The sequence below is a fragment of the Acipenser ruthenus genome, chromosome 28 (genome assembly GCF_902713425.1).
Source record: "Acipenser ruthenus chromosome 28, fAciRut3.2 maternal haplotype, whole genome shotgun sequence".
Lineage (NCBI taxonomy): Eukaryota > Metazoa > Chordata > Actinopteri > Acipenseriformes > Acipenseridae > Acipenser > Acipenser ruthenus.
The window spans coordinates 6,335,038-6,362,391 of record NC_081216.1 but is presented as its reverse complement, the minus strand read 5'-3'; the positions used below and the strand labels follow the sequence as shown (position 1 = coordinate 6,362,391).

The following is a 27,354-nucleotide window of genomic DNA, read 5'->3' as shown; positions in this document are numbered from 1 at the left end:
GTCTTTTTGTTCACATAAAGTCAGAAAAAAACAACATATGAATCCAAATTAACATGTATTTATCTAAAGTAATACCAAAATGACTACAAAAGATTTAGATGTGAGTAGTTTTTCAAGATTTACGATTATACTGTAAATCACTTACACGAATCAGCCCCCAAATGTAGTCTCCCATCAAGTTCTCGTTATACTGTCCTTGGTAGCGGCGTTCAAAGTCCAGTATATCCTGGTGGAAGCGCTTGCCTTGCTCCTCCGAATACGCTCCCATGTTCTCCTTGAATTTATCAAGATGAGCATCAAGGATATGGACTTTGAGGGACATCCTACAGCCCATTGTGCCGTAGTTCTTCACCAGAGTCTCAACCAGCTCCACATAGTTTTCGGCCTTGTGATTGCCCAGGAAGCCCCGAACCACTGCGACAAAGCTGTTCCAAGCCGCTTTCTCCTTACTATTGAGCTTCTTGGGGAATTCATTGCACTCCAGGATCTTCTTTATCTATGGTCCGACGAAGATACCGGCTTTGACCTTTGCCTCAGACAGCTTAGGGAAGAAGTCTTGAAGGTACTTGAAGGCTGCCGACTCCTTATCTAGAGCTCTGACAAATTGTTTCATAAGGCCCAATTTGATGTGCAGTGGTGGCATCAGCACCTTCCGGGGGTCCACCAGTGGCTCCCACTTGACGTTGTTCCTCCCCACAGAGAACTCGGTCCGCTGTGGCCAGTCCCGCCTGTGGTAGTGCGCCTTGGTGTCCCTGCTGTCCCAAAGGCAAAGATAGTAGGGAAACTTGGTAAAACCGCCTTGGAGACCCATCAGGAATGCCACCATTTTGAAGTCTCCTATGACCTTGATGCCATCTCAGAAAAATGCAGATATGTATCCACTTAGGCAGCTGGAACTAAACTGAACTGGTGGGCTTAAGGCCCTTGTATTTATACTACTATTTATATTACTGGAAAGTTCTAGAAAGTTCTAGAAATTACTCCAAGTTTACTCAGCACTGAATCTATCTGGAATGTTCTGGAAAATAGGTAAATTTCAAAATATCACTGTCCTGGTCACAAAAGCAAAGTTTCTGGGGAATAATAGTCATTTTCTATACTTTTGAGGCATAAGCAATTAGGAAATAACACTTACTACCCAGGAACAAAAAAAAAAAAAAATTGTTACACGGTGTAATCAATCAAAACCAAACATTATAAAACAGAAATTCTGATATAACAAATATGCCTGGTTTGCTGTGGAACTTAACTATAGGTATTGCATGTATGATAATTAAAAACATAGTGATATAGGACTTAAATGTACTTTTTTAAATTATGCTTGGGCTTAGAAAATACATTGGTTAAATCATTTCAGATCGCTTTGTTCGCTTCATATAGGTGTTAAAGTGGATGTATATAAATTGTTGTTAGGTACCTACCTTCATTATATCTCAACATAGAGGTGCCACTGGATAGATGTAAGATTTCATCTAGAGCTAAGTGAAAAACCTTACTGAAGAAACATTCAATTTTGTATTGTGAAAATCACATCAGTCATATCCTGTGTGTGTGTCTCTCTCTCTCTATTGTGTTGCAGAATCCAACAATTTTAAAAGGAAGCTCATGGTTTATTTGACCCAGGGGGCAAACTATTTCTTCTGTCTTCTACTGCTGCTGCTGAAAAGCAATAAAATAATAATAGTTTTTCATCCTCTGTGTGCGGCAGGCAGAGTTCAAGGTGAGGGGAGATATCATCAATGGAAGGAATCACAAAGGACCCAGGAGACCTCACACAACCATGGATGGAAAGGTAGGGATGAAAGATTGTTAATAATGTTAGGATTTAATGTCTTACTAGTGGGCATCCTGCCAGTGTCTGCCAAACACGTACAAACTGAGCAGCCTGCAGCAGTAATGCTCAGTTCCGAAATTGTGCTTTTGCAGGATTATGGATCCAGAGTTAACAGCTGTAGCAATTTGTCAGAAGCTTTAGCAAACATAAGCATCCTTCCAATCAGTGTCCCTGGCAACTCTGTAGGGCACCTGGTTAACCATATAGATTTTTTTTAACTGCTTTTCCTCTCCCAATAAGCCCATACATTAGGGAAATAAGGAGGTTTCCACTTACTCCAGCTTGCAGTTTTAGCTGTAGTGCAGGGCTTGGAATCCTAGGGATCAGGAGCTGGTTGCAATAAACACGTAAGTTAGACTCACCTCCCAAGTCAGACTTGAAGTTGGACATGAAAATAGGTCAGCTTGCAATATGTGAAGCTGGACTTGAGAAACGGATTTACTTTTCAGATTTACTTTTCAAGCCTGGGTAGAGGGTGGCTTAAAGAGTAAGTAGCGGTGTTTCGAAAAATATAGAGTTACACGTCCCCACGTGTTGCTACATACCTGTATTTTTTCTTTTCATTGTTAACATCCTGACAACTTTTTACACTTTGAACTTTGAAGTCTTTCAAAGCTCTTTTCAAAATGGCCGCTCTGATGCACTGACGGTGTGTGGATTATTGCCCACATTGTCAAACAGGTAACACAGCAATAACGATCCATGATGTGGTACGGAACAGAAAAGCCAGAGCACGTTGTTATGTTTTGTTTTTTTATCGCTCTTCCTGCAGTGATTTAGAGGACAGATCTCAAACCCCAGTGCGGTAGAGCGGACATTTTGAAAAGAGCTTTGACAGACCTTTAAAGTTCTAAATGTAAAACGCTGTCAGGATGTTTACAATGAAAAGAAAAATGACAGGTACATTATTTAAACAGTTGTAGCAGCACGTGGGGACGGGTAACGCTATATTTTTTGGAAACCCGCTTACATACTCCTTGAAGTCAAACTTGGCATTTCAAATCAGTTACTCTAAATGATCAACCGGAGTAACACTGAAAAAGTAAACAGAATCCTTGTATACCAAAGTTTGGATTTGAGCTATATTTAGAATAAGCATGGATAATTTCATGATAAGGACTATTTCATCAAGTTTCATATATATATATATATATATATATATATATATATATATATATATATATATATATATATATATATATATATACAGTGCCTTGCGAAAGTATTCGGCCCCCTTGAACTTTGCGACCTTTTGCCACATTTCAGGCTTCAAACATAAAGATATGAAACTGTAATTTTTTGTGAAGAATCAACAACAAGTGGGACACAATCATGAAGTGGAACGAAATTTATTGGATATTTCAAACTTTTTTAACAAATAAAAAACTGAAAAATTGGGCGTGCAAAATTATTCAGCCCCTTTACTTTCAGTGCAGCAAACTCTCTCCAGAAGTTCAGTGAGGATCTCTGAATGATCCAATGTTGACCTAAATGACTAATGATGATAAATAGAATCCACCTGTGTGTAATCAAGTCTCTGTATAAATGCACCTGCACTGTGATAGTCTCAGAGGTCCGTTTAAAGCGCAGAGAGCATCATGAAGAACAAGGAACACACCAGGCAGGTCCGAGATACTGTTGTGGAGAAGTTTAAAGCCGGATTTGGATACAAAAAGATTTCCCAAGCTTTAAACATCCCAAGGAGCACTGTGCAAGCGATAATATTGAAATGGAAGGAGTATCAGACCACTGCAAATCTACCAAGACCTGGCCGTCCCTCTAAACTTTCAGCTCATACAAGGAGAAGACTGATCAGAGATGCAGCCAAGAGGCCCATGATCACTCTGGATGAACTGCAGAGATCTACAGCTGAGGTGGGAGACTCTGTCCATAGGACAACAATCAGTCGTATACTGCACAAATCTGGCCTTTATGGAAGAATGGCAAGAAGAAAGCCATTTCTTAAAGATATCCATAAAAAGTGTCGTTTACAGTTTGCCACAAGCCACCTGGGAGACACACCAAACATGTGGAAGAAGGTGCTCTGGTCAGATGAAACCAAAATCGAACTTTTTGGCAACAATGCAAAACGTTATGTTTGGCGTAAAAGCAACACAGCTCAACACCCTGAACACACCATCCCCACTGTCAAACATGGTGGTGGCAGCATCATGGTTTGGGCCGGCTTTTCTTCAGCAGGGACAGGGAAGATGGTTAAAATTGATGGGAAGATGGATGGAGCCAAATACAGGACCATTCTGGAAGAAAACCTGATGGAGTCTGCAAAAGACCTGAGACTGGGACGGAGATTTGTCTTCCAACAAGACAATGATCCAAAACATAAAGCAAAATCTACAATGGAATGGTTCACAAATAAACATATCCAGGTGTTAGAATGGCCAAGTCAAAGTCCAGACCTGAATCCAATCGAGAATCTGTGGAAAGAACTGAAAACTGCTGTTCACAAATGCTCTCCATCCAACCTCACTGAGCTCGAGCTGTTTTGCAAGGAGGAATGGGCAAAAATTTCAGTCTCTCGATGTGCAAAACTGATAGAGACATACCCCAAGCGACTTACAGCTGTAATCGCAGCAAAAGGTGGCGCTACAAAGTATTAACTTAAGGGGGCTGAATAATTTTGCACGCCCAATTTTTCAGTTTTTTATTTGTTAAAAAAGTTTGAAATATCCAATAAATTTCGTTCCACTTCATGATTGTGTCCCACTTGTTGTTGATTCTTCACAAAAAATTACAGTTTCATATCTTTATGTTTGAAGCCTGAAATGTGGCAAAAGGTCGCAAAGTTCAAGGGGGCCGAATACTTTCGCAAGGCACTGTATATATATATATATATATATATATAGAGAGAGAGAGAGAGAGAGAGAGAGAGAGAGAGAGAGAGAGATTAATAGGATTAACATATTAAAGCTTTTTATATGACTGAAATATAGTACTGGGACAAACACAGGATTTTCATGTTCGGATATTCACTCATAATTTAAATATTCATTTGTTTTTCAAAAAGTAATAAGCCATTATATTGCGCAGGCAGACAGCATAGCGGCAGGGGGGCGTAGCCCCTGTGTGTGTGCCTTAATTTTACAGCAGGACTTTACAATATGTAACACGTTAAAGTAGAAAAATTGCCCAGGAGTAAAGAATACGTTGTGTAGACCTTGTCACCGCATTTTATTTTATTTTTATTTTTTCATTCCTTGCCATTGCTGTTGCTTCACAGTAAACAGTGGCCTAGACACGTTTTCATAAAGTAATAAAAGGACTTTTACTTGTGCCTTTTTGTAGCAGAATAAGCAAATGAAAACTGAAATTTAACTTTAAACGTTTTTTGTCCCATGATATTGACTTGCTGTAAAACAGTACAACACGTTTTTGACCTAGTCTTGTAGGTAGCATTCAATTGCAGCTCTATTCTAGCAGAATACAAATGTACAACTCTTAAATACTGACCTAAAAAATGATAACTCCCAGACTTAAACCTCTAGCATTGATTTTTACAAAATTTTTCATGTCAGTGACAATAATATAAAAAAATAACAATAGTGTTGCATTTAAAGCTGTAGCCATATGTGCATTTTGCTAACTGACTAGAAGCACCGTGATATTAGTATTTTAGTTGTTTGACTGTGTAACTGGAAGCTGTGAAATTAGATTTGTGAGCTAGTTTTCTTCAGGAAATATCTTGTTACAGAAATGTGTTCTGCAAGGTAATAAGCATTGAAACAGAATTTGGTATATCATAAATAAAAATTACTGTGCTTGTCAGGACCTGTGTTTAAATGAATAAGCATTACTGTGCCTGTCAGGACCTGTGTAAATGAATGATGCGGAGAAGGTGGTGCATCAATATTATCTGCAGGGAAATATTCGAATTCTGTTCACACCTAACCATCAAAACATGACTGAAATGTTCAAAATATGACATTCTGAAATTAATTGCATAACAATTTCTTCAATAAAATACATATATTTCTTGCAATATCAGTATTTAAAAAAAATACTGTATTATATTTATCTAACTATTGAAGATCCTCTTCCTTGTAGCAAACAAATAATGCAAGATCTGTTCAGCAATCCAAAATATATTGCATAAAGTTGGCTTCTGAGACAATGTGCAAAACATGCTACAAAATGATTGTTAAGTTTAAGAAATTGTAATGAAATCACATATTCTAGTATCTGTAATTACACTGATACCATCTTCACTGCACAATATGGCAGACACTTCTGTTCAAGAGATTTATTTGGAGCCAGGTTTAATGTGCTGTATTAAGTTACCCAGCGTTTCTCAAATGCACACATTCTACTGTTTATGTATTATTATTGTTGTTATATCCTTTTTTTACATTTTAAACTATAAAACACTCAATAGTAATTAAATATTTTTAAAAAAATCAATAACAAATGTTTTGACTTCAATTTTGATTCACATACTAATTTCACTGGGTGACTTGAATCCCAATTGATAAAGTGTGAAGGATCTTTTAATGATCCGGTTCATTTTATTTTCTTCAGTGTTATACTATGGTTTGCATTAACCCAATGATGTCTTTGCCTAATCTGCTTTTACTTGAAGAAAAATGATACATGTAAATGGCAACATCTGGTCCATGAACCTATAAAATGTTAGACTTGCAAAGTACAGTATTACATTGTTGAAATAATGTGGAATTGAAAAGCCAATCTAAAACAGTTCAAATAGTCGCAAACAACAGTACAAGAATGACAATCAAATGATATGTGGAAGCAACAAATATGCAAAGTGAATAGAAATCCGTGCCAACATTTTAACAGGTCACTACATTTCTGCTCTTTCAGCTGCTGTTGAGTGACTATGAGATTTGCTGCTATGGCACGTTCACCGATATGAGCAAAGGTAAGTTTTCTAATGATGGGAACAACAAATAACTGGGTTTTATTGATTATAAATACAAAACTGCCTACTAAATATCACTGAAGCGAAGCTCTGCGATTTGAGGGAAATGTGTTTGATTTATTTGTATGCCTTAAACTACAGCAATTTAATGACATATCAATTTAAAGTCCATAGAAAAATTGTTCCCAGACACACAGAATGAATTTTAACACTTTGCCTTGGAGACTGCTGTATTGTAATCATGTGTCTGCAGCTGTTACAGGTTATTCCACCATAATTACAGTAATTTATTTTTACTTGCCATTACAGTAAATGTGAGGTGGGTGGGAGAAGCATTAAAAGATTTGCAAATGTGCTTTCATTTTTAATTTTTCGAAACAGATTTACTTTCATACTCTATCCTCAAAACAATGAGTAAAAAAACAATGCTTACAAAGCCCCTATAACTTTATTTTCTAATAAGGAGACTGTGTGGTCCGGTGTTTAAAGAAAAGGGCTTGTAACCAGGAGGTCCCTGGTTCAAATCCCGGCTCACTCGCTGACTCATTGTGTGACCCTGAGCAAGTCACTTAACCTCCTTGTGCTCTGTCTTTCGGGTGAGACGTGGTTGTAAGTGACTCTGCAGCTGATGCATAGTCACCTGGATAAAGGCATCTGCTAAATAAACACATTAAATGAAATAAATAATACACAGATGTGCAGGGTTGCTGTAAGTCTGTAAATACTAAAAGAAAAGGACAAAGTCTTTTTTCAGTGGCGTCAATGTTGAAATGAGTTTTGATTCAGATTAAATACATTTGTTATTGATATACTTTTGATATTTCTAAATGTAGTACTGTTGAGTGGTTAATAGATGGTAGCTATAAAGTCTGCTGCTGTGTGAAAACATTCACTGCAGACCCATTGCACATAAGGCAGCAGATATTCAGCAACAACATTTTCAACAACTACATTGCTTTATATAACTGCCATTGATTTATATTCCTTAGGTAACACTGAATATGGTGTTTCCCATCAGCTGGTGTCTCCACCTGCAAGAATACATTGGCTGGTCAATTTGGTCTGAACTACCGGGCACTTCTGTAGTAATTGTACTGTGGACTCATTGGATTGTGGATTGTGTACCACAATTGAGAATTCCACTGTTAGAAAATAGAACAAAACAAAAAAAAAACTTTGCTTCATTCTTAGTATGAAATAAACTGACATTTATTTATTTATGTTTTACTTTACTCTGTTTCATTTAAATACAATATGAACTAGGAAGCAACAAGTTATAACTACAGTGACATAATAGTAATGCAAGGATCGTGCATAGGGGGAGGGTCCAGAACATGATGTTTAGGTTAGGCAAGTCCAGTGCATAGTAGGAGTGGTAGATCAAGAGATCTACAAGTGCAGTCTAAACAGGGGGGTTTTGAGGAGGCGGAGGAAGGCGGTGAGAGACGACACAGTCCTGAAGTTAACCGGTAGCTGGTTCCACAACAGAGGGGCTAGGGAAGAGGAGCGGGTATGGGAGGATGGAGAGTGGAGGGAAGGCATGACCAGTCGGCCAGTAGAGGGCAAGAGGGGGCGTAGGGAGACAGGAGGGATTGGAAGTGGGAGTCTTGAATTGAATGCGAGCAGAGATAGGTAGCCAGTGGAGGGTGTGAAGCAGAGGGGTAGCATGAGAGCAGCGAGGTTGGGAGAATACAAGACGAGCAGTAGAATTTTGAATGAGCTGAACGGGATGGATAGCCGAACCAGGGAGACCAGCAAGGACAGTTACAGTAGTCCAATCTCAAGAGTAAAAGAGCTTGGACCAGGAGTTGAGTGGAATAAGTAGTGAGAAAAGGACAGATTCAGTAGATGTTGCTAAGAAAGAAGCAGCAAGTGTGTGTCAGGGAAGAGATGTGTTGAGAGAAGGAGAGGGTCAAGAATAGCACCTAGGTTTTTAGCAGAAGGAGATGGAGTGAGATACCGAAGGTATAGGTTCAAGGGATACCGAAATAGAGAGGTCAGCGGAGGGAGAGGAGCAGAAGGAAAGTAGAGGAGGTCAGATTTAGAGAGGTGAGGTGGTGAGAATGCGTCCAAGTTGAGATAAGTGAGAGGCATTCCGAAAAACAGAAGCCCTACCTATGATGTGTTAATTAAAATCAAAACTATGAGGAATATGTTTTTTAAAAATGACCAATGTGGAGAACATGGGAATGTGTTTGCAGGGGGTTCTATCATAGTTAAGGCTTTAGGAGTGGTACAATGGGCAGGTAGAGTACACTGTCTTATTATCCACAACTGGTTTGTTCCAAAAACTTGGTTTGCAAGCTTAAGGGGCTGAGTGGCCTAACTCCTTTGATGTAATTTACATCCATTTTCATCGGGAGAAAGAAACTTTAGCCTTGAATTATAAGATGCTATCTAATACATGCAAGAAAAACATTGCCTGTAAGATATAAATGCATTTATTTGCATAGAATTAAAATGTAATGCCAGTTGTAATAATTTATGATAATCCATATCTCTCTCATGCAGGAATTATCCTGTCTGAAACAGAAATATTGCCTGTAGCATTTTAAATAATTTTGCATTTATTACTAATACAGCAGGAAAGTTTGAAAAACAAAGGAAAATGTTATATTCAAAGTACAACCAAATTAAGATGCTATTACTTTGTAAAGCAAATGTTAATTCAGTGCAAACCTAATATACAAAATTTAGCTTTTCACAACCATGGCAAGGACATGTACCTTTTGCCTTTTTAAAACAGCTTCCTGTACCTCTATTCAAATTAGAGATGTTGTGCATCTGTCCATTACTGCACTGTCTTGACTTCTAGTCAAAATCATTTAAAATATGTTTATCTTTTTTTTCCATCCATTCCTAGCCTCCTATATTTGGATTGCATGTGGCTATAATGCTATAAACTCTCACTTGTATACACATATTCAGGTACTGTGTGATTTATTATGCAGTCAGCCTGTCTCCTGATTAGTGGCATTGAGGCTTGAATGTCCTGTTATCTCATACAGGGTAACCTGAGTTGCTATTGATTTTGGTTTTAGGAATTATCTACAGAAACTGAACTCTTTCTGTCTGATAGATAGCTGAACAGGACATTAGTTGTTTCCTTTGTGGTTGAATCATTGTTGTTCCGTATTAGGGTTGGACTTGGGGTTCTCACCTTCTCTATACTTATTCATAAGTCTCCCAGGCTTTTGCCTACTGGACTATTGTTCTACCCATGTTGATAATGCACAGATTGCAACTGGCTCAGAATACAGAATCGAGAAGCTTGGGTAAAACTGTAAGAAATTAAGTAAAGTAGGCCAGTTTTGACTAGTACTCCTTCAGTGTACGCTTGTCTGCTTAACTTTCTTATAGTTTTAGGGCCTTTCACATTTGGTTCAAATGATGCCTTTTGTACGATATCAGGTTGGTTTAGTTTGTTTAGAGGTTAATGTGAAATCTCCAAAAGAACTCTGTAAGGTTTTTTAACCGTACTAAGTGCGCCACAGATGGTAATCTGGGGTCAGTTGGACAAGCAAACAAACTCACTGCGCTAGTTTTCCAGCAGTGTGAAACATAATGAAACTGAGTTATTTTCTAATGAGACTGCACCAGCAATCAAACAGAAGTAAGCAGCAAAAGATGCATACTACTCTCAGTTGGAAGAAGGCTATAGCCATACAGTATATTTTTTAATAATATAACAGTATTATTGTATTGCCTTGACATAAAATTCCATATCAGTTAAGTATGTTATCTTTAATATGTATTAAGTTTCTTATTGTCCTCCATTTAACTCAATTATCTAGCCACACAGTAACATCAAAATACATAATAATCTTGTAGCATGTAATAAATGCAATAAAAAGTATACATTAAAAACAAAGAATTAAGATTCTCGGAGCACACAAGCAATCAAGTTGCTGTACTTTTTTTAAACCTACGTTCTTGTAGACTAGTACAGTAATATCAATGCATTAAAATGAATCCTGCCTTTTGAAATGGCTGATCTGAATGCCAGTTAGAGGAAAGAAAAGCCAGAACAAGGAAAAGAGGTGACTGGACCAGAGAAAGTAAATCTATACAAATAAAAAGCATAATTCTTAAACAAAACTGTACAGTAAGTACACTTTGCAATTGTAAATTTAAACAGGATATGTTCATTTAATAGGATTGTCCTAATGCTATAAAGTAATTTACTTGTGTTTATTTGTTCAGATACCTTTCCTGGGCGGACATTTCTTCTTTGGCAGTCTAAATCATTATTAGCATTGTATATATGTCTCAAAACTCTTTTATAAAGAAAAAAACAATAAAATGGTCTGAATAATATAGCATATCTGCTGTAGGGCTTTGAGAAAATTGTGAAAAATAAATACAAATATCTGGGAGATGCCAACATAGATATTAATGCTCTAATCTAACACTAAATACTGCCACTATTGGAATATTGTTAAATATCTGGAAAGTAAACAAATAGTTTAGGTGTTTAAATAAATAATGTATTATATATGTTAAGTTTAAGGACACATTCAATGTTCAAAATGAAAAGTTACAAGAATAAACAAAAGTATACAAAGTCTGATTAATATAAATAAATCTACTTGAATCGACTGTACACTAGTAATAGATAGCAGAAGAAAAGGATAGTATAAGTTACTGAACATGGTAAGTTACTATTTGAAACATTAATTTCTTGTTGTTCTCCAAATAATGTACAGTATGTGTTGTGTACTATAGAGAACATTCTGACACCCCCCCATATTAGTTAAATGGATATAGAATATGAATGAGTTGGTTTGCAGAGATTGGGTGTGAAATGTACACACTGTCAGATCACAAAAATAAGAAAACAAGCCAGTTAAATGAACCGAGTTCCCTCCCAAACAGTGTGTAATGTAACCATTACCGAATGGGTATTAACACTAAACCTGAATAAATATATCAAAGCTGTTCACAGAGCCTGTGATGTCCCGCCCCAGAGGACATAAATGGATTGCACACACAGATTTCATCGCCATTTTCTTTTTCAAGAACTGACCTGACAGGGAGGAGACTATTCAGAGAAAGTAACAGTACTTGTTACTTTTTCTGTTCTAAATTTTTACATTTATTGTGTTTTACACAAATTATATGTGATATTACAAATAATCGTTTTTTATGAATCACCGGGTCGTATCACAATTGTATACCACAATTTGCTGATAGAGCTGCCCCACTGAATAACCTAAAAAGAAAAGGAATACTGAGGGAATGGACACCAGCATGTGAAGCTAGTTTTGAAGACCTCAAGAAAGCTCTTCAATCACCTGATGTGTTGGCCCACCCAGACCTAACTCTGCCTTTTCTGAATTATATTGATGCCAGTGAGGTGGGGCTAGGCGCTGTTCTAACAGATGCAGAAGGAAGAGAAAGTGATTTTGTATGCATCACACCTTCTGAACGGGGCTGAAAAAACTACTCTACTTCTGAGAAGGAATGCCTAGCAGGTGTCTGGGCTGTGGAAAAATGGAGGCATTACTTGGAAGGTCTTCATTTTGAAGTAGTCACTGATCATGCTGCTTTATCATGGGTTTTTAATACATCCAAAGTTTCGTCCCAGTTGACTAGATGGACATTGAGACTGCAACAATTTAATTTCACTGTTCTTTACAGGAAAGGAACACTCAGTGTGGCACCTGATGCGTTATCACGAGGCCCATGTTCAGCTAAAGCCATTGTGTCTGTCTGTGTAGACAAGGAACATTATTCTTCTGTCATACCCGCCATTTCGGTTGAAATTGCAGAGGCTCTTCTATCAACATGTTGCTAATGGAAGGAAAGCCACGACAAGTGGGGTAACAAGAGCACATTACCTTTGTTGAGACGCAAGGACTAGTTTACAGGAAAGCACCCATGAGTGATGGTGGAATGCGATACCAACTGGTAGTACCAACTTCAATGAGACAAACATTTCTGTAATATTGTCATGATAATCCACTCGGAGGACATTTAGGATGGATGAAAACCTTACTCCGCATAATTTGTCAGAAATATAAAACGTCAAATGTGAAGCCACCTGGATTTCTTTAATCTACCAATGTCTCTGAACCTGCAGAAATGATGGGAGTCGATTTGATGGGTCCTTTCCCAAGGAGCAAAAAAGGCAACACGTTTCTTCTAGTAGTCATTTGACTATTATTCGAAGTGGGTGGAAATGTTTGCTTTAAGGGACAGTAAGACCATGAAAATTGCTTGCGATCTAGCTAACAAATTTTTTACGATGGGGAACTCCTCGTTTCTTGGTTTCTGATTGTGAATCATGCGAAGAGCCACCTCAGGCCTTCTCAGACTCCTATCTAGGAGTGTTCTTGGACTCCTGGTCCATGCTGTCCACTGTTGGACGGCAGAGTGCAGAGAATAAGCACCTCTTTAGAGCTATTTCAGCTCAATGGAGTGCTCACAGTAGTGACGATTCCAGAAATGTCTGGGCTTGATGGCAGCAGCTTCTCAGACCCTACCTTTGGGTCTCCTGCGCATGCACCCTCTGCAAGCCTGGTTCAGCAGGGTTTTTCAGCCTGCATTGAACCGTGACCGCCTATTGACAGTGTCTCGTCACTGTCTAAAGGCACTCTCGTGGTGCAAACAGCCTGCCCATTTGTGCCTCGGCATAGTGCTGGGCAGTGTCACCAAAAGGGAGCTTTTGACCACGGACGCGTCAAGCCTGTGCTGGGGCACTGTGTGGACACGACCTGTCCCGTGGCAGTAATACTGCAATTTTTGCAGGACCTCTTTGACAAGGGGAGATCCCTCCTACGTTAAAGGTCGGTCTGGCAGCTGTTTCAGCTTGCCATGTCAAAATTGACTTGGTCTCCCCAGGAGTTCACTTCCTGGCGGGGCAATTTTTAAAAGGAGCTCGTCGGCTTCGGCCGCCTAGGAAGTATATTGTTTCTCACTGGAAGCTTAACATGGTCCTTGATGCACTCATGAAGCCTCTACTTGAGCCCTTGTATTCAACTGAGCAAAAATTTCTATCGCTCAAAGCAGCTTTCTTGCTTGCAATCACCTCCACAAAGCAGGTGAGTAAGATACAGGCATTTTCAATTGCGAAAGCCTGCTTAATGTTTGCAGAAGCCAGGACAAACATTACGCTTCATACCAATTCTGCTTTTTTGCTAAAAAAAAAACTAACCCGGCATTTCATATCAACCAGTCTGTGGAGGCTTTCCAGTCTGACAAGGAGCGGCAGCTCCATACACTCTGTCCTGTGCTTAACTAGCGTCTTATGTTGATAGGACGAAAGGTTGGAGGCTATCCAATGGATAGCAGACACAGTTAGGACTGCCTATGAGCGAGCCAGCTTGCCCCCTCCAGAAAATCTCACTGCCCATTCCACCAGGGGCATGGCAACTTCGTGGTCTTTATTCCAGGGTGCATCTGTCACAGAAATTTGAAAGGCAGCAGTGTGGGCTACTCCCCATACCTGTAGTAGGTTCTATAGACTTAAGGTTGTGGATCCACAAAACTCTGGCGTATTAAGGGCGGCGAAGTGGAGTATTAAGGGCGTCTTCCAGGTCTACCCTTACAACATAGACATAGAGGTGAGTTTCTCCCTCCATTTTCTAGCTCTAGCTAGTTGTTACTGGGTTTCCTAATGGTAACGTGCAAGGTAGCCTTTGGCTTAGCCTTGTAGCATTCCAGTCGTTCTGCAATATTGCCTTGCGACAGCTTGGGTATACTCACTCATTAGGTAATGGTTACATTTCATACTTGAAAGGGAACATTGGGTTATTGTCATAACCCTGTTTCCCTGAAATAGAAATTTAAGCATTAACCTTCAAGGTCACTGCGTCCATGATTGCAGCAGGTTTGAAGGAATAGACACTGACATCTGTGCGTGCAGTCCTCTGATGCCCTCGGGGGTGGGCATGACTGTGTCACAGACTCGGCGGAGCAGCTTTGATACATCTTATTCAGGTTTCGGCGTCTTTACGAGGTAGGCTAAACACCCATTAGGTAATGGTTACATTTCTATTTCAGGGAACCAGGGTTATGATAGTAACCTAAAGTTCTCTTTCACTTGAACATGACTCAGTGTGATACAATGCAAGTGAACCAAATCTGAAAGGGCCCTCAGCTTTGAGCGTTTTGAAGTTATCATTGAGTTATGGCCAAACATTCTATTCCATTTTCATTCTACTTCTTGTTATTTTAAACCAAGATTTATGGAACTGTTCTGTTTTTTTGTTTTTTTTTTAAATATAAGATATCCCTGTTGTTTTTTATAAAATGTCAAATGGCTGTAGACTGCAGCTCATGTAAACAGACCAAATCTCCTTTGTTTGCTCTCATTAATAAGACAAAAAAAGTTCAGCATGTGTAAAACTGTTTATATTGTAATTCTCAAATCTGTCCTTGGGATAGGAGAGAGAGACAAAGGGTTTTGCATTAGAAATACCACATCTTTAACCAACATTTGAATTCTCAATTGAGAATTAGCAATAAAAATGTTTGGACGATGATGGAACTCTCTATTATTGCTGCTTTAGTGTTTCACAGTAGCTGGATCGCCAATATTGCTTTGTAGGATAAAAAAAAGGTTGCAGGCTTATATTCAGTAGGACTTAAAAAGCTCAAGCAGGGCTCCCCTGGATAGGAGTATTGATTTGTTCCCACATACCATAATACTATTCCCAAAGGGAGTCTAATGGTAAGCGTGTGTGGACAACACACTGGTAATGGGAAATTCAAAGTTCAAAATCCCAAATACTTGCATAAATCAACTGTGCAGGAATTTAAACAAGCATTTTCAAGTTACACAGTGAATCCCAAACTACACATAATTGGCTAGATTCTCAAAGATGTTTACTCCAAATTGTCATTACTGCAAAATTCTATACTGAAAAAGCACCAATTAAAAAAACAAAACTGCCTTAGATTACTTGCAAGCACTTAAATTAAGGGTCTGAATTGTTTATTTCTGGTTTGTTCATTTTATTGTGTGCTTCTTTATGAAAAAATATGACTCCCAATATTATTAGTATTATTAGCAGATGCTTTTATCCAAAGCGACTTACAGTAATTAAACAAAAAATATAAAAATGCATAAAACATTAAAATGTTTTTTATAAGAAGGAAAAAGAAAATAGAAAAAGAAAAATAAGGATACGGAGAGAAATGGCAGATGAAAAGACATAGCAGACTGTGGCAATGTGCCCCGCCCCTGTGTGCATTTCTGTATTGTATGTTGTATGTTGCGTGTGTTAATGTTGGTGTATAGAGATGGCTGCACGGGATATAAATGGGTGTGTGCAACACGAGTTATTTAAGATGTAGAATTGTATTTAGGCACGAGGATGGCACATCACTTCACGTGCATTTAAAGTATTTAATATGTGAGCACGAGGTTGCACATAATTAATTCATGTGCTGGGATTCAAGTGAACAATTAATTAGTAATTGAATCCCAGCACAACATTATATATAGATGCACGTTTTACTCACTCGGGGTTGTGTGTTCGGTGAGTGGAGAACGGGAGAGAGAGAAGGAGAAACAAAAATATATCAATTGCTATTGCGTGCTGGTAGGACCAGCACGATACTTGTTTGTGTGTGTGTCTGTTCGTGCACCGTTTGTTAAGTGTTAGTCCGTTTTGTTTGTCTATTTATTTTGGCGTAAAGTGCCGTGTCCTGTCTTCTGTTTGTTTAAACCTTTTTATTTATAATAAACCGCGCAACAGCGCTTTCATCATTTCACCTCATCTGTCCTGTCTCTGTGTATTCATTTCCTGGATCTGACGGCACCACTCAGCCAGCCGTGTGACATATGGTGTCCTGCGTGGGATAACAGCGCCTCCAAGCGTCAGACCAGGAGAAGTGTTCTTTTCCCTTTTGGGAAAAAAAAGAGAAAATGGGAAGAAAGGGCCACAAGCACCAACCTCAGCAACAGCAGCAGGAGGAGGTGAAGGACACAGAGGAAGACCGCCTGAAGGCCAGGAACCCAGGGCGATATGACCAGCCATCGCCGGTGTGCCCCCTCTGCGAACAGAAGCATCTGTCTGCAGACTGTCCTTTCCGTTATGATGAGGAGCAGGAATGGAGAGAGGTCCCAGAACATCCACAGCCCAGGAGGGAGGAGACAGAGCCTTTCCCATCCTCTGAGGAGATGCTGGACTGGGTGTCGGACCCGGAGTGGAACTGGGAGGACCTCCCAAAGGTTGTTGACCTGCTGTGGGCCAGAGATGGGGAACACTGGGAACACTGGGAACAACACTACTACTCAGTGCCCTTTGTGAACCAGGCAGCCGTGGTAATCAACTACTTGGCTGCCGATATGGGACTTCCCCAGCAGGTTGACTTCCAAGTAGGAGGAGCCACATCTATCTGCACCCTCACTGGGCTCGAGGGAAAATGCCTGCTGTCCCCATCTCCACCAGCAGAGGAAGAATGCCTGCTGGTTTCCCCTTCCGAGGCAGAGCCGCACCAGTCCCCTGCAATAGTGGGAGTGCCGCACCAGTCCCCTGCAATAGGGGGAGAGCCGCACCAGTCCCCTGCAATAGGGGGAGAGACGCACCAGTCCCCTGCAATAGGGGGAGACTACACACTGCTCCCACCTTCGTCGCCAGGAGACTACACGCTGCTCCCACCTTCGTCGCCAGGAGACTACACGCTGCTCCCACCTTCGTCGCCAGGAGACTACACGCTGCTCCCACCTTCGTCGCCAGGAGACTACACGCTGCTCCCACCTTCGTCGCCAGGAGACTACACGCTGCTCCCACCTTCGTCGCCAGGAGACTACACGCTGCTCCCACCTTCACCGGCAGGAGCAGAGCAGCCGGAGCTGCCTCTGCCTCTGCCACCTTCACCGGCAGGAGCAGAGCAGCAGGAGCTGCCTCTACCTCCTTCACCGCCAGGAGCAGAGGGTGAATGCCTGCTGGGTCCACTTCCACCAGCAGAGGGTGAATGCCTGCTGGGTCCACTTCCACCAGCAGAGGGTCAATGCCTGCTGGGTCCACTTCCACCAGCAGAGGGTCAGTGCCTGCTGTCTCTGTGTATTCATTTCCTGGATCTGACGGCACCACTCAGCCAGCCGTGTAACACAGACATATAAAAGCAAATGAAGAATTATAAACATGGAAAATACACAACTTACTAACTAAAAATACAGCCATTGTACTTTCCCGATGTTCTTACACTGGCAGGGAAGATGAATCTGTAGCAATCCTTCATCAGAGGCAGCAGAAACAGTTGTGTGATGGAGACAGGTGAAAACAACAGTCCAGTGATGCGCTATGACGCGCAGAGAACACTTGCAATGATGGTGTTATTGTTTGAATGAGAATTGAAAAGAAACAAAACAACAAACAAAACAAAATAATTTAAAAAACACTATTTTTGCCACCTGTTACTACAGCCCCAAAACAGCCAGTGTCCTTTCCCAATGTTCTTACACGATTGCTGCACACGCTACCCCACAAATGCACATAAACACAAAATAAAAAAAAATAAAAAATAAAAAATCCTAGCTGTCCATACCCTTATAAAAGTATTCAAAAGTATAGTGTAAGAAACCACAGTGAAAGCATGGTAAAGCATATGTAAGCACTGTACAGCACAAAAAGGTATAGTAAAAACAATTGTAAACTAAAGAAAATGGATAGTATAACCATGGGAGAACATAGAAGACTGCATTACTGTGTAGATTTACCCTGGTAAACTTTTATAAGTGTAGAACTCAATTTAAACATATAAACCAATACCTTCTAATATATACAGTACTGCTAAACAAAATCGGTATATTAGAAAGTGTCCCAGAAAGCTTTGTGACCTTGAACTTTTAGTGTGAAAGAAAAACTATGATTACATCAATTACGATTACATTGGAGACACCTGATGCAAGATGGCAAGGTATTCTTATGCTCAGAAATGGAAAACCTAATCGAATACACAGGCATAGGAACAGGCCACGTCATAACATTTTACATAATCTGAGCCAAAATGCTGTAGTTCTGTGGCAAAGCTGTCTGCAGGCATGAGTCTTTGGTGTGTGGCCACAGCAGTAATTTAGATGACTATCCCTAGATGCTGTGGAGTGCTATACAATATATTTGGAGAAAATACATAGTTAAATTTTTTTATACTGTGCTATTTTAAAATGTAATAAGATGACAGATCCATGCTTGGTGGCATCCGGTAACATTTCACTTCTGGAAGTTGCTGTTTTGATTCCTATTTTAAAATGTTGAAATGCAGAGATATTGCACTGTGTGTGAAGTTGAAATAACGGGTTGCTATAGATCCGTTCCTTTATGTGCAATAATAGCAAAACCATTCTTGGTTTGTATGAGGTGGAATAAACTGTGTAGATCTGAGATACTGATTTTTTAACTGTAGTTTAGTAACCCCCCCAGAGGAGGAACTGCTACATGGTAACTCATTCATTCAGTCTCTGCTTTTCTGACATTTTCTCTGGATTTTTCAGATAGAAACAGAAATTTAATTAAACTAATCCTAAAATCTTTGGTCTTTTAAAAAATTATATTTCTCCCATAAAATCATAATAATAAAAAAAAGTGATTTGCTTCTGTGTAACCAGTGCAGGCACACACAACCAGTACTCATAGTGCATACTGAAAGGTTTCAAATATTTGTTTAAAAGTCAAATGCAAACCGAAACATCTGTCAGATGCTAGGAGTGTATGATAAAATAAAAGCTTGCTCACCATGTGGCAGACAGTTAAGATAGCTAAATCAAATGTAGAATTAAAATGTTAGTAATACTAAGAATGTCTTATGATGTACTGTACCAAGGTTCTCCCGTTTTTGAAACAGTATAAACTGTATGTTTATAGTGGCACATGCTAAAACCCACTATGGGTCCTGTGTAAGAGGGTGCATTACAGTGGTTTCTTTTGGTGCAAAATGCATTCATTTCAATCCAATTATATTGATTTGCTATCATTTTCCTTTCTTCCCAAGTCAGTTAGAAGTTTTCAAAAGATGAATGCAAATTTTGTATCTGATTTAAAATTGCTACTGTTTGAAAATGTAGGTGTATGCTTTTTTAACCCATATTTTGAACCCAAACCTCTATAAATGTGATGTTGTAACAGGGGAGATCTGGACTGACTGTCTGGTACATTCGTATTACTGCAGGTAGAGGGCAGCAGTCTCGTGGGATCCGCCTGTCGGCCATGGCGATGACACGGCGAGGTGGGGAAGAGTGTGTGTGTGCTTTCCCTCTCTCTGAGTGGCTGAGGGGCGGGCCTTGGGAGACTGCTCGGCCCATAAGAACTGGCTTGGTTGTGCACTCTGGTGGCCGTGTTGGAGGACATACAGTGTCGCTGGCAGAAGAGGTTAGCGTGAAACAAGGAGCAGGCGAGCCCGACTGAGGGGGCAGCCTTTCATAAAAAAAAAAATAATATAATTTTCACAGAGCAATATAAATAAATACGTACCCGAGGGAACGTGTGTAGAGGTACGGGGAACCCTGGCCAACCCCAGTGTATAGGCACAGCTGAGTGTAGGACGGAGACCCGTGCTGACCGGCTTAGCGGCAGTGGGGGCACTGCATAAGCAGCACTTTTGTTTGTAGTTTTATTACTGTGTTTTATTTTCCCTTTTTCTTTCGCCTTCTGTTTTCATTATTATTTTTGAGCACTTGAAGGTGCACAGATTGGGATACCTGTGTTGGTAACCCCGTGGTCCTGGTTTACTGTCGGCAGTATCCAGACCACGGACAACAGCGCCCTCTGCGGGCTAAACTAAATAAAAAAATAAATAAGTAAAATAAATAAATCTGGGCACCTGTGCGGTGTTTGCAAATAAAATCTTCTGTCTCTCGTGTCAGTGAATACCACCACCCTTCCACAGATGTGTTTAATTTTTATGTATTTATCTTTTCATATTTACCAAGATAACCCTGTAATTTGACTCAGTGCCAGTGTAACAGGGGGATGGTCCAAGCTTACCCCCACCCACAATCACATTTTTCAACTCAGGAACAGAGGTTTTTGAAATGCAGGAAACAGCAACTTGGTCGTATTCACAGGCATAAATATTGTCTCAGGAGCTGTTCCAGAATAAGGATTTCACTGACCTCCATATTCCTAGATTCAGGCTTGATCCATTTCTTAAACAGGTCCCCAAGACGGACATACAATTCCCTTGGTGTCTCTGGTATTCTGGACAGGATCTACAAAACTGTTGGACCTGACTATATAACCCTGGCCAATAAAATATTCCTGCTATCCTTGCCATAGTCTTACTCCTACATAGGTGACCTGCCCATGGAATACTGTGTCCTAACTAGGATTTGCTTCCTAAAAACTTCCTAAAAAGGCTCGAAGTTAACGTATATTTGGTAGCATTTTGATACCCAAAACTCTTAATTTGCTACTTGTTTTTTTATGCAGTAGCCTTTTTCTGATACCTTACACTGCAGTTTATATGACCGATCCTGAGTGAACACGTACGTAATTACCGGTATTATTTTATTTAAACATTATCTTTCATAAAGCGGGAAACCATTGCTAATAGAGCTTCCTGATTTGTAGATGACTGAGGTTTGTACCGCCCCATGTAGATACGCACGAGGCCCACAATGCAAATTGTATTGTACAGTGGAGTACAAATATGGTCACAAATCACAACATGGATACAATTTCAAGGAATGAAGTTTATTTTAAAAAACTGTAAAAACTGTTGTGATTTTTTAAGATAACAGGTAATGACCTAACAGGATATTAAGTTTATTCAGTATCAATAAAATGCTAATTTAATCTGTCATGGAGAATGTCGGCTCCAGTTTTGTTATAATGTTGACCCTGGTTTCACCCACGATAAAAATGAACACATAATAGGTAGATAAGTATTACTTTATCAAAATTCTGACCACAGAAAAAAAAAAAAAAAAAAGTTGAAAAAAGCTGTAACGTTACCATGATCAAAGTAACAGCTTCCTTGTTTTATCAGTACAAATAATAGAGAAATACATTCATTTATCTATCAGTTTTCTTTTTATAATAGATTATCACTACCTTGAGTACTTCTCCTAGTGAAATGTGTGCTTTAACTTTATATACGTATGTGTGTGTGTGTATATACAGTATATATATATATATATATATATAGAGAGAGAGAGAGAGAAAAATTAAATTATTTTTATATATAATTATTAGTCGAATAAACCACTACCTAATAAGACCATTTTGCTACCTACTTTCCCTTCCTAACTATACAACAAACCTTGCCTTAAAATGAACCTCACTTTTGCTCCAAGAGCTATGCATTCCTGCACTACTCCCTCTACCTCTGCCAATTTCTGGTAATGACCGTTAAGTGTAGGGTCTTCCACCTATAGCTCAGTTAAATTATGGTGAGTCTTCCATTCCACTGGCAATGGTTCTGATTGGCTCAGTGTATTCCTGGTCCTATTGCCACTGTGCTCTGGAATTTCTCCCTTCTCTTGCCTCTTACTTTTCCTAGCTTTGCTGGGTGACACTACCGTTATCTCTTCACCTGAAAAAGGCAAGTCCTTCCAGGGATCTGGATTTTCACGAATGTTTGCTTTTCGGGGGAGGACAACAGAACTTGTGCTTCGGATTATGAGGCCAAAGAGAGATGGTGCATTTGCTGTAACAATGGGACATGGACACTATTCTGGACTTTTTATAAAGAAGGACTATTGACCTTATATTTCCCAGTGATTTTTGCGAACTTGCTTGCATGCCCTGTGGGCGACAAAAAAAAAAGGAGAGGTGTCAGGAAATATTTAAATGCATGTTATTGTGTTTATTATTGCAATTGTTATTCTACTGGCGATAGAGCTGTAGGTTATGTATATTGCTTTATTTAGATTAGGGTGATTACAATATGAAGTTGCCGAAGCTTTACATGTGGGACAGGTGTTTTGTTATAGCCATATGTTTGGTAATCTTCCAAGAGAAGGGGTATTGCTAATGTTCAGTTTTTACTGCTAAGAGTTAGGGACTAGAGAATAATAATAATAATATTGATAATAATGACAATGATCATAATAATGAGTAAACATTGAAGAACGGAATAGTTTATTGATCGTTGTTTGTAAACAGACGGGTATTGATGCAGTTTAAACAAAAACGTGTAAAGGAGAAGAAACATGTGTAAATGTAAAATATATGAATATTTATTGTAAAAAGTATGAATGGAGTGAATGTCAAATAAGTTTATTTTGTCTAAAATAATTCCAGGTGTAAGTGTTTATTGAATAATTAATCTTGTTAGGAGTAGGCGGCTGGGGCTTATTTAATGCCATGTCTTTCCTGTGCATTGTGTCAGTCATGATCTTGTCTTTGTGAGCATCAGTTGTCATTTGTGTGAAGTAGTATCCAGTGCCACAATAAATATGTATGCCTGTGAACACGACCAAGTTGCCGTTTCCTGCATTCCAAAAACCTCAGTGTTCAAAAATGTGATTGTGGGTGCAGGTAAGCTCAGACCACCACCCCATTACAACCAGGAAACTACATTTTGCACACAGTATATCATGAATCTTTTTTTTTTAAATACATAATAATGCATAACAATAATATATAATATGTTTTATATATAGTGCTTAGAAATTCTGACCTGTGATTTGGTTAAAACCTCATCATAGGAGAAAAAATAGATTTAACAATTACCCTCCCATCCTTACACCACTGGGCAATAGTCCCCGTCTGTCATGTGATTGGTTCACATCACTATCAGTCCCGCCCCTTTTCCCACCTCCACTCCTAAACAACAAGATAAAATGGCTGAATGAAAAAACTGCTGAACGGCGATTCTGTATCAACACAAAATGAATTATGTATCATACTACAAAAGAAAGAAATAAAACTTGCTGTATGAACTTAAACATTTTCTGTTATTTATTTGTTATTTAGTTATTTGTGTGTGCTGTATCAGCTATATTTAAACACAATACTGTAAAGCCATATATATTTGCGACCAAAATATTTGGCGAATCACACCCATAAAACCTATTTCGCTCCAGAAATGTTGGTGACCTGTTGCACTGGTAGTAGTATATTATTTCATTATATGTACAGCACTAAGATATTTGTACCATATGCATAATAAAAAGGCTCACAAATATACAGTCTTTACAGAGTGTGTGTGTGTGTTTGTGTGTGTGTGTGTGTGTGTATATATATAATATATATATATATATATAGTACTGTATTCTTACTTGTATGTCAATATATTTTTCTTCCATTTTCTGTCTCTCAGGTCAGTTGGAGTGGATGGTGGAGCTTTGTGGAGCCACAGTCATTAAAGAGCCTTGCTTATTCACATACAGCCCTGTAAGTAAATATCAACCAAAGTGGAAGAGACACTGCAGGAGAATAGATTAATGTATTGATGTTTCCCAGATTCCTTGCACTGTCCGTTTCACAATTTAAAATCCGAGAACTTATGTTCCATCCACCCTTAGGGAAGAGCTTGCAGTGATGGATGTCTGTTTAATATATTAGCTATAGTTTCCATTTTTGTTTATTTTCATGCTAGCCCAGTTTTTATACCACTTGTGGCTAAATTTGCATCATTTATTTTTGTTAAGTCATGAAAAGTTAGTGACCGCATCTTATTTATTTATTTTTTTGTGAAATTCTGCAATGCAAGTAATTTATATTGCTAAGCAAACTGTCTAAAAACAAACACTTTCTACAAACCATTGATATTACAAAAGAAGAAAGGGTACAGTGCATTCAAATTAGTTGAGGTTGCAACAATATTCGTGCTGAATATTTTTTATAGAAAATGTAAACGTTTGTGGCACAAACAAGATATGTCATGAAAACCCATTGCATTCCACATGGCACCCTCTAGCGTGAAAAGCACATAATGGCTGGTAAATAAATGGCACATCACACCACCCTCTGTCGTGCTGCGAATTGTTATGGCTGATTTAGTGTCACTGCGGTTTCCACTGTATCCTCTCATGTTCCCTAAAATAAGAAAAAATAAAAGTAACAGTAAAGGGGTTTTTGTCCTTCAAATCAAATATTTAATTACAATATGCCCCTTGATAAAATTAAGTTTGACACACCTTACATAAAGCCCCACAACAAAATATGCTGTATACAAAAATAAAGCTTTCCATTTGTCTATCCTTCACACTCCGTATCTCACAAACAAAGTGGGTCATAGAGGTTCCACAGGTAAATGAAATGATAACAAGGATTGTGGGAAACATGTGACCATGAATACTGGGCCACTGCTTCCATTCTTACAGGAGTGCCACTAGTAAGAAAATAGGTAAATTTGTACCTTACAGAGTAAGGTACAAATTTGCTTTCTACTGCATAGATCCGTGGAAGTATATCATAAAAGCCATTTGCCTTTTTCAAGAAGATCAGGTTTAGATAAATACACTGATAGATTCCTATTCATTTTAAAGAAAATCTGTTAAATAGAAGTAGGTTGTGTTCACCATCTTTCTCAAGGCACAGTATCATGCTGTCTATAAGGTATTGGCTATAGATACTGGGATACATACTTCGAAAATATTGTGGTACCTTAGTTAGTGATATGGTTAGTAGTTTTAAATCTAAATCATAAGACTTCAAAATAAGTGTGAAGAATCTTATATACTGATTAATTCCAAGTCAATTCATGATGTCTTTGTTCTTAAAAGTGTTGCCCATTTAAATTACTAACAGAATATCAAGTTCTTCGATCGCTATAAGTGATTTAGGGCCTACCCTGGCGTATTTTAAATACTTTTAAAGATAAAAATACACTGGGCACTTACATAGACTGCTAGACTGCTGTTTTATAAATAAGTAATACATTAGCTAGATGTGGCATATGCTGATGGTGTCATTCTACATGATCAGAGACTATCCTTCAGATGAGACATAAAACCAAGGTCTTATTATAAGTGACTCTGCAGCAGCAGTTGTGATGCATAGATTCACCCCCAAGTCTCTTAAATTGCTTTGGATAAAAGCATCTGCTAAATGACTAAATAATAATCTGACTGTCTGGTGTGTGCTTGCGACTGACTGGATGATATATATCAATTTAGCTTCAGCAGGAAACTACATATGTATGTGTTTTTAAATTCTTTGATTTTGTTCTATGTTCAACTACAAGATAACTTTTTCAGCACATGTTTATGATACAATCGGAATCCTAGATTTAATATTAGTTATGGAATTGGATCAGTATAAAGTTCAGACCGTTCAGACACCTTGTACATTAATGTCTTTTTTAAATCCAGGACTGTCGTCCAGTGGTCATTGTACAGCCTGATTCAGGAGGGAAAGAAATTGACTACGAAGGTGAGGCCATAAGTTTTGCACATTCAATTGCAGCTCTGTTACTTATTATCATGTTATACAATGGTAACACCAAAAGTGACAGGAATTCTGATGTAGTTAAAATATGATATCCTACTGAATAGTTACATGGATTTGTATTATTTAGATGCATGTTATTTATTGATTGCTAATGGGTGCTTGCAGTGGTCCGTTGATACTCCGTATACAGTGAGACGTAATCGAAAACTCCCAGCCCTAGTTATACAGATGAAGCTCCATATTTCTAAAAAGTCAGTGATTTTCACTGTCACCTTAGAAACATTTTGAATTGAACAAGTTTAAAAGGGCATTTCAATTCCAAAAATATGATGCAACAGATCATAAACAAATCAGTGGAAAGCATTAAAAAACATATTCAAACTTACTTGGTTCTGGTGTTCCAGTAATCACCATGCTGATAGATATTAGCTGTGGATTACTGTAGTTTTTAATATCAGTTTTTTTCATTTTTTTCCTGGTTTATGGTGTGGTACTATCTGGGTACTTCTGACCCTCAGAAAAGTCTACGGATTTCCAGGAGATGGGGTCCTCTGGGGTCGCCACATTCCAATGAAGAGGCTGGGGAGGTTCTACGCACAATATTTCTAATGTCTCTTTTGGAATGTATTCCAACAGCACTCCAGCGGCAATACAATGCAAGTGTGGTGACACGGGAATGGATCCTGGACAGTGTTGCTTGCTACAGCTGCCACAGCTTGGACTCCTATCTGGTTGAGCCCCTCCACTGAATTCTGCTAAAATACTTCTCAAACTGGACTGTTGTAGCCATACAGAAGATGTTTATTTCCATTGTTTTTCAAATAATTAAATCATTATTTACTGTCACTTTCTTGTGCAGTCTAAATTATTATTGTCTCTTCTTAGAAAAATGCCCACTAAAGTTCTGTTTTAAGTGTACAGTCCTGTTGCCATGGCAGTAACTTATTTCTTTATTTTTTCTTGGCTGTTCGGGAACTGGAAGCATACAGGTTTTAAACAAGATGAGCGTACAGGCTTTGACTTTATTTGTTCAAATAAGTTCACATGTTTTTTACTTATTTTTTTAAGGTCACATGACATTGTTTCTGGACAGAGATTTCAAAATCTAAGCATTGGGATATACATGTTTGAATAAGTTTTCAAAATGTAAGCAAATGTTAATTTTGAATTCCCTGGAAAACAAAAGTATAAAGTACAAAAAAAAATTTACAACCGTAAATAAAATAATAATCTTTAATGAGTCAGATAAACCCAGTACCATCAAATTACCCATTAAAGAAAGGAGTATAGGTGTGTTATTTATTACAGACATAATTGATAAATTCTTTTATATAGAC

The 27,354-nt window shown here is 38.7% G+C and overlaps 1 protein-coding gene across 1 annotated transcript; it reads left to right on the top strand.

Annotated features, from left to right (window-relative positions):
• The first annotated feature begins 1,146 nt into the window (after positions 1 to 1,146).
• On the top strand, positions 1,147 to 27,354 carry LOC117434557 (breast cancer type 1 susceptibility protein homolog). The gene is made up of 5 exons (XM_059002965.1): positions 1,147 to 1,792; positions 6,671 to 6,728; positions 23,943 to 24,016; positions 25,939 to 25,999; positions 26,654 to 27,354. The coding sequence occupies exons 1-5, from the start codon at positions 1,781 to 1,783 to the stop codon at positions 26,764 to 26,766; spliced, it is 318 nt and encodes a 105-aa protein (XP_058858948.1). The 5' UTR covers positions 1,147 to 1,780; the 3' UTR covers positions 26,767 to 27,354.